General features: G+C 41.4%; 1 protein-coding gene across 2 annotated transcripts; it reads right to left on the bottom strand.

Annotated features, from left to right (window-relative positions):
* Positions 1 to 1,090: 1,090 nt before the first annotated feature.
* LOC542801 (MADS-box transcription factor 16) lies at positions 1,091 to 7,646 on the bottom strand. Of its 2 annotated transcripts, none has more exons than XM_044583673.1 (7): positions 7,187 to 7,646; positions 6,974 to 7,040; positions 6,705 to 6,766; positions 6,479 to 6,572; positions 6,062 to 6,103; positions 1,638 to 1,682; positions 1,091 to 1,537 (listed from the first exon to the last, which is right to left on the bottom strand). In XM_044583673.1, the coding sequence occupies exons 1-7, from the start codon at positions 7,372 to 7,374 to the stop codon at positions 1,352 to 1,354; spliced, it is 684 nt and encodes a 227-aa protein (XP_044439608.1). In that variant the 5' UTR covers positions 7,375 to 7,646; the 3' UTR covers positions 1,091 to 1,351. The 2 variants fall into 2 exon arrangements, with proteins under 2 accessions (XP_044439608.1, XP_044439607.1); XM_044583672.1 differs by having other exon boundaries at positions 6,479 to 6,578; positions 7,187 to 7,630.
* Positions 7,647 to 7,896: the final 250 nt, after the last annotated feature.

Below are 7,896 nucleotides of genomic sequence, written 5' to 3'. Positions count from 1 at the left end.
TTCTAGTTGCTTCAAACTATCTCAGAAATGGTTACCAATCTTCATAACAAGGCCCCATGTGCGTATGTGATGATTTTAAGGGAGATCGATCATCATTTTAGGGCACTTCATGAGGTGTCAATTGTCCATGAGAATGATTCAAATGATTCAAATGATAATAGTAAAAAAATGATTCAAATGATGAGGCTCATAGCCTAGTTATGACAGCAACTGCCCTCAATTCAGGCTGTCATATTTGGCTTGGCATACTGAATGAATAAAAGCCCATTTTCCACTCAAAAAAATTTATGTTAAATCTTCAAGAGAAAAACCATTGTAGGAAAAGAAACTTTGTAGGAATACATTTTGCTTGACTAGTCGAAACTTCGGATATGAAACATAAGAATATGAAAATAATGTTCTATTTTTGGCCCTTGATTTATGCAGTTTTTTTTTATTCTACAACTAACTACTTTCTGATTTAAAAGTCCCACCTGTATCCTTGGATCGGTAATTTGACCAACGTAACACAAGTTATATATTACAACAAATATACTATTAGAAACATTTAATGTTATATTTTCTATTGGTTAACTTTTGCGACATATAATTTATATTATATTGGTGGAATTGTGATCTGGGATAGGCATGGGCCTTTGAAACTGGAAAGGAGGAAATTGATTTAAGGATTTTAAAATTTCTAGCAGAATCCCTGCAAACCAAATGGCCCCTCAAAATAAAATTTTCGTACTCACAAGACACTTCTACTTTTCTATACAACAAAAGTTTATTGAGTTTTTGAAGAACAGCTCACTATGAGTAGCCACTTCGTGTGGAGGACAGATGACCCATGGATTTTGGTTGCAACCTAGTGTGGATGTTTCTTTAACCGGGCTCGATGATGATCCAATGATAGAATATGTGATTGCATCATTTTATCTTGTTAGTTCATGGTTATTTTGAGCTCTGTGCTCCTTTTACTGTTAATTTGTTTAATACTCTAACTTAATCAATATGGTTGTATGCATCATTTCATGGAGAGGCTAGGGTAGACCCTCCTTTAGAAAACATATGTATGCATAATAACCAGAAAACATTTAGACATATGAAATGACATCACAAAGTACCAAAATATATTATAGTACTGGCAAAGTAGCTCACAACCAAAGTCATAGCAGATCATACAATACAATACACAGTCGAGCACTACGGCGTTAATTACACATTGAACTGACTCATGTGCACGAGACCGAGATAAGGCATCATCGATCACAGCATTTCACAAATACAAACACACAGAATTTTTTTCTTATTGTGGTAACTTGATCGATCACTTGATATATAAGCTAGTAGGAGCGATCGAAGTGATCGATTAGCCGAGGCGCAGGTCGTGGGAGCCGCCGTAGGCCATGCCGTGCAGGTTGGGCTGGCTGGGCACCACGCGGAAGGCGTACATGTCCGCCGCCGAGCCGCCGCCCATCGCCACCGCTGCCACGCCGTCCCACCCGCCCGCAGCCGGGTTGTCCACGAACCCGTACGCCGGGTCCTCGCGCATACCCTGCATACACATGCGTGCACAGTCATCATGGTCAGCTCGGATTCATGCATGACCGTGGTTACATAGCTGTACTAGCTAGCTAGGGAGCGAGAGAGCACACCAGCTCCTGCTGCAGATTCTTGTATGCCTCCTGGGAGTGCTTCACCTGAATATATGCAATGGATTCGGAGAGAAGCATGAATTAGTACACGAATGCAACAAGCTGCAGGGTAAATACATGCGTATATTTATCGTACAACAGGAGGCACCGAATGACAAAAGCCAGAGTCTATATCTACATATAGAAGATATTACAGTCTTAGACATGTCGCGGATACACACAATTTGACATGGGTTTGTTGCCTGACTAACTGCATTGTCACTGAGAAACCTCTCAAGTAAAAAGACGTGTTCAGAATGAGTAGGAAAACTTGGCCAGTTTATATGAAGGACCATGGCATGCAAGCAAACTAAGGGCTGGGGGTTTATCCTATAGGTTGTGCTCTTAGTTTTGTCCCTCTAGCTATAGGTTCCTCCATATACCCATGTAGAATATAATGGTGCTACCACATATGCATGCATGCCATGTGTCCATGCTGACGAGATGTATAGTTCCAACTAAGCATTGTTTCGAGGGGAATTGTCGAAAATCCCTATGGATAAGTAGGTAACTTCAATTACAATAATCTTTACGTCACGCAATTATTTCTTCAAAAAGGAGGTTAAACCTCTGGCCTTTGCATTATTGTGAAGCACACAACCATATATATTAATTATTAACCAGAGTAAAAAAAAGGGGCAACTACGGCTAAACCACTAGCTACAAGATAAATCACGCAAATAAAAGCTACAAAAAGGAAAACTGTAAGTCACAGGCAGTATAAACTAAAAATAAAGAACAGATTCCGCACCCAACAGGTAAGTTTGTACCTCTACTTCCCACCAAAATTAGTTAGACTTAATTGCTAGGTCCAGATGCAATTTCAAGGAAAAAGAAGATAAGTTGAGATACAATTGAACCTACAAAATAAAGTTCAAATACAATCATCACTCAACAAAAACCTTCCATATACATTCACGACTTGTACAAGGTTTTTTTGTATTTAATCCATACTTAGCCAAAAAAAAGGACTTTGTTGGAAAAGGGGAAGTTTAGGGGTGTATTATCTACTCATACATACTCTATGTACACATATCAAGATCAAAACACACATGAAATTCCACAAAGAAAGAACAAACAAAAAGCGGTGTCAAAATAAGAAGGATGGAAAATAAGATTGTAGTTTATCTTTTTTTTCTTGAGAACAAAAAAAAATGTTTTGAATATTTTCACATATGTGCATGCATGGTGTGAAGTAATGCAGCAGTATTAAAATTCACCTGGAGGAATCTTGCATGCACATAAAATTACGAGTCGTTTCACGATGAAATAACACCTTAATCTATATATCTTCACATATATCTATTGCCTCTGCTCAATAATACATGATGTTTTGGATCTTGCATGGTGTAAAAGTGCAAGTATTACTGTTACATTGCTATCAACATGTTATTAAAAATTCCATGAAATTTCTAATGATAGTATTTCCAGTTGGTCAAGATGATTCATATTCTATATATTCATGATCGAAGTTAAAGAAGTTTGAGTACACCCATTCTGGGTTGTCATCTATTTCGAATGGAGGCCACCAGTTTTAACTACCAAGTGTGGCTAGCTTGTTTGTTTGGCTACTAGTTCCCTGCTGCAAATCGATTGTTGTGGATATACTCCTTGTCAATCACGCTCAATTTACATGAACTTGCAGAAGTTAAACTTATATTTAAACTATGGTAGTCAGTTCATATCATATTAACTTAAGTGTTGGTCTTTACTATGGCTTTAGGAGTAGGCGGTGACTAGAACATGTAGGCTGGATCTCCTTTTTTGGTTATTGATGGTACTGGAACCCGGTCTAGAACTGTTGCACAAGAAAAAATGTCAACAAAAAGAAAAGGCAAGAGAAACCATCTTTCTCAAATACGGAGTACATTATACTCGCTGCAGTCTTAAGTATACAGCATTCTGTACATAGGAATGAGGAATGATATTTAAACTTTGACTGCCATCATTACATGAATATATAAAGACCTATTTTAATTATTTTATTTTTACATGACTAACATTTTTCTAGCTTAGTCACAGTGAATGTTGCAGAAACTTAACTGACTAAAACATTGTGCATATTTATATCACCTAACGATGGTACCCCCTCAGTTTCTAAATATAAGTCTTTTTAGAGATTTTCATATGAACTACATGCGGATGTATATAGACGTATTTTAGAATGTATATTCACTCATTTTGCTCCGTATGTAGTCCATATTGGAATCTCTAAAAATACTTATATTTAGAAACGGAGGGAGTAGTACTAATCAAGTACATGCATGTATATTTGATGGGACAACATGTATTTAATTTAATTTAATTAGGTTGGATGATTGAAGAAAAGAACTATATATGCACTCATCAAATACTCCCTCCGTTTTTATTTACTCCCCATATTAGTTTTGACCTAAGTCAAACTTTATAAGTATGACCAAGTTTATCGAAAACAATCTGAACTTTCACAATAAAAAATTTATATGGTATGAAAATAGTTTGTTTGATGATTCTAATGGTATTGACTTGGTATTTTGGATGTTAATTTTTTATATAAACTTGATCAAAGTTTAAAAAGGTTGACCCGAGACAAAACTAATATGTGAAGTAAATAAAAACGGAGGGAGTACCCATCATGTAAGACTAGTGTCATCTAGTGCGAGGACCAATTGTTTTATCGTTTAGATTAACATTGTAGATCTCATATGTCTAAGCAATTGTTCATCCAACACCACTACAAAAGCATCCAGCCATATAATCCCAATGGCTATAAAAGAAACTAATGTAGTTGAGATAAGTTTAACATTGTTAGAGTTCCAATTTTTTTGCCAATTACCCGCAGGGCTACTGACTAATATATGTGTATATGGTCCTTACTTCAGTAGCAGAAGTACGCTCCGGGGCAACTATATGGAGATGACTGCGGGCTTTGTTCAACAGGTTTGAATGGCAGTCTAGTCATGGGATCATTAAAACATAGGAGTATGTGCTTTATTTGTTCGATGTGGTTGTTTCCTTGTCATATCATCTTTATAATAAAATTTAAAAACTTTGCAATAAGGATTTGTGCATCACTCAATCTAGAGGCCGGGGGTTTAACCTCCTTTTAAAAAGGAAAAACACACACACAATCCTTTCCCTAAGCGCCTATATTAATGCCACACGGACCTAGAACATGAACGGATCATGAAACCAATTTTAGCTTCACATTGACGACTGGTATAAAGCATTACACCCAGGACTACGCAAAGCTGAAGACCGGATCATATGTCAGTACGTACGCAAAACAAAAGAAAGGCGAAAGTTTTCTACCATTCATTCAGATTGAAAAGCCAGCAGGCCGTATAACTAAAGGCTTCGTTTCCATAGTTCCGCAAACCATAAAGCCTCGTCGCCGGTCCTCATCTACAAGGGGTATCATGGCACTGTGCAATCTCATAAAAATCCGTGTTTGACATGCTACCCCCAGATAGCCGGGGGACCGAACAAAGCAGCCATGCACGCTCATGCACCCATGCATCTCTAGGCAGCCAGCTACTGATCGATCATCTAGCTAGGCTTAGCAGGAGATACGTGTAGTGCATGAGAGATATAGCCCCAAGATTATTGTCCTTCGCTCTTTCTCAATTCCAGCTTATGTGTTTCTGTCAAAAGGAGACAGATCACTGCATCTATTGCTGTTCGTCTACGTGTGTGTGCATGCATGTAAGCACATGACATGCATATATATACTCTACACCGAGATTTCTCCAAAGGCTCTATAGCTAATTAGCTACGCCAAGATTTGGATCTAGAATTGTAGAGTGTAGAATCTAGAGTTGTCGAAGTGAGGGGGTTGAGTGTGTAAAGTGCAGACACGCATGGCAGTGCACCGTGTACATTGGCATGCAATGTGTTTGTTTGAGGCGTGGAGGTGTCTGTCAGATCTTTGCTTCCATCGGTCACTAGCTAGGTTGAATGTTCAACCATATAAGGGTTGGGAGATGGATGTATGTTTGGGGCTCTAATCTAGCTAGCTAGCTAGGTTATGAGAGTGGTTAATATGTAACGCCATGCATATGATGCAGCTCATTAAGTGCAATAATGGTCATACATATCTAGCTAGACGGACTTTCTCAAACAAAGTTAATGTGGCCGAATGATTGTACAATACAGAGATCTGGTGAACACATGGTGTTCGAACAGTGGCATGGAGAACTAGCTAAATAAAGAAACTGTAACAAGTGGCAGCTGACACAAGGCAAGGTAAACGAATTGGGGAAAGATCTAGTTTTGTGGAGATATGTGTGCGCCAGAACAGTCATGTACACCAAATTGGGCAACGTACTCCTGAATTTTTCGAGCTACGAAAAAACTACTTAATTCACATAGAACAGTTTACAATAATTGTTTAGAAAATGTCTCACCTTCTTCTTGTAGGTTTCAGTCTGCGTGGTGATCACATGATACTGCAAAATTAAAACGAAAATAACAGACAAAAGAACAGAAGATTAATTAAGATGCTATATAAGTTGTTAAAGGAAGCAATATAATACATGAGATGAAATTAAACAAGAAAAACGCAACCAATTCTTTGGAAATAAGAAAAACAATCTCTTGTTAATTAGTATATCCTAGAGATCGAGAACTGTATAGATCTACCACTTGTTAATTCTATCCTAGAGATAGAGAACTCGTGTAGATCTAGGACCACAAGGAGCTAGCTACTCAACATGAAATATGCACGGATTGGACAGCAGATGAGCGAGCAGAAACAGACAGATCCAGCTAGGAATCGAAGGCTAAATCAGTTAATCTGATAGCTAGGGTTTGTACGTGCATGCCTTCCTCTGGCGAACCTCCTTGAGAGCGGCATCGACATTTTGCTCAAGGTCGCGCAGCTCCTCGAACTCCAGCGCGTCCAGATCTTCACCCATCCTTTGCCAGCCATCGACATACGAGCAAACAGTATGTTAATTCAAGTCGATCTCGGCATCAAATCAATCTAAATTGCCGGTGCTGGAGAATCCCCATGAAAGAAGTAAAGAAGGAAAGAGGAAAGTGATTGACCTGATCTCGGTGCGCAGGTTCCGATTGATGTCCTTGAGATGGCTCAGCGTGCGCTGCATATTCTGCGATGAAATCAAATCAAACCAAAACGAATCAGCCAAAGCAAAAGAGCAGTGAAGCACCGGAAGATGGAGCCTGGACTCGATTAGATCTCATGTCAAATCACAAGAAAACAGCGAATGAGTAGCTATCTAGCAATTAAAAGGGAAAGGAGAAAGCGTTGCAGCTAAAGAAAAAGATGGATTGAGGCAAGAAAGAGGAGCAGCAACCTCATACTGCTCGATCCACAGGCTGGTCCCGATGGCCTGCTGGTAGCGGTCAAAGATCCCCTTGATGCTGCAAGTACGTACATACATGGAGAAGAACAAGACCAAGCTGGCTTATGTTAGAGATGATTAAGCAGGCAGCTAGCGATGGAATGGAATTGATAATTAACTAAGCAAGAGAGACATGGATGGAAGCAGTGAGTTGGTAGTTCTTACTCGGTGCCGGTGCTGCAGAACTCGTGGTACTTGCCGGTGGAGGAGAACATGATGATGGCGACCTGGGCGTCGCAGAGCACGGTGAGCTCCCGCGCCTTCTTCATGATCCCCGACCGGCGCTTGGAGTAGGTCACCTGCCTGTTTGTGGCGTTCTCGATCCGCTTTATCTCGATCTTCCCCCGCCCCATCTCCGCCGCCCGATCCACCTCCTCCGACCCCGCAATCGCGCGCGCCACCGCGAGCGAGCGAGCTGGCTAGCTAGGTCGGCCGACGCAGCGACGGGTGGAGAAGAAAGAGTATGGGGGGAAGGAGGGGAGATCGGCTAGCTGCTGCTGCTGCTGCTTCTCGAGCTGCTGGTTTGGTTTAGTAAAAGAGGTGGGATGGAGGTGGTGCCGAGTGTGCGTGTGCATTTCGGGGTGGCGAGGACGGTGGTGGGTGGCGCCGATGGACGGGGACGGTTGCCGAATCCGTGAAAGGCGTGGGGAGCCGCGCCGTGCCTGCCCTGCCCTACCCTACCCCGCCCGCGCGCACGGGCCGTACGACCACCACGTAGCCCCGTAACGCGCCGTATGGTTTTGAGCGCCGTTGCGTGCGTGCGGGGCGGCCGGCCGTGGTTTTGAGTGCCGGACGGATGCGGGCGCGGGCGTATGCCCGGGGGGTATGCTGCTGTGGCATGGCCGTGGCCGGGCAGCGCTCGGCACAACGGTTAG

Source organism: Triticum aestivum, chromosome 7D, assembly GCF_018294505.1.
Source record: "Triticum aestivum cultivar Chinese Spring chromosome 7D, IWGSC CS RefSeq v2.1, whole genome shotgun sequence".
Lineage (NCBI taxonomy): Eukaryota > Viridiplantae > Streptophyta > Magnoliopsida > Poales > Poaceae > Triticum > Triticum aestivum.
The sequence above is the reverse complement of the archived record's forward strand: the minus strand, read 5'-3'. Positions and strand labels throughout refer to the sequence as shown.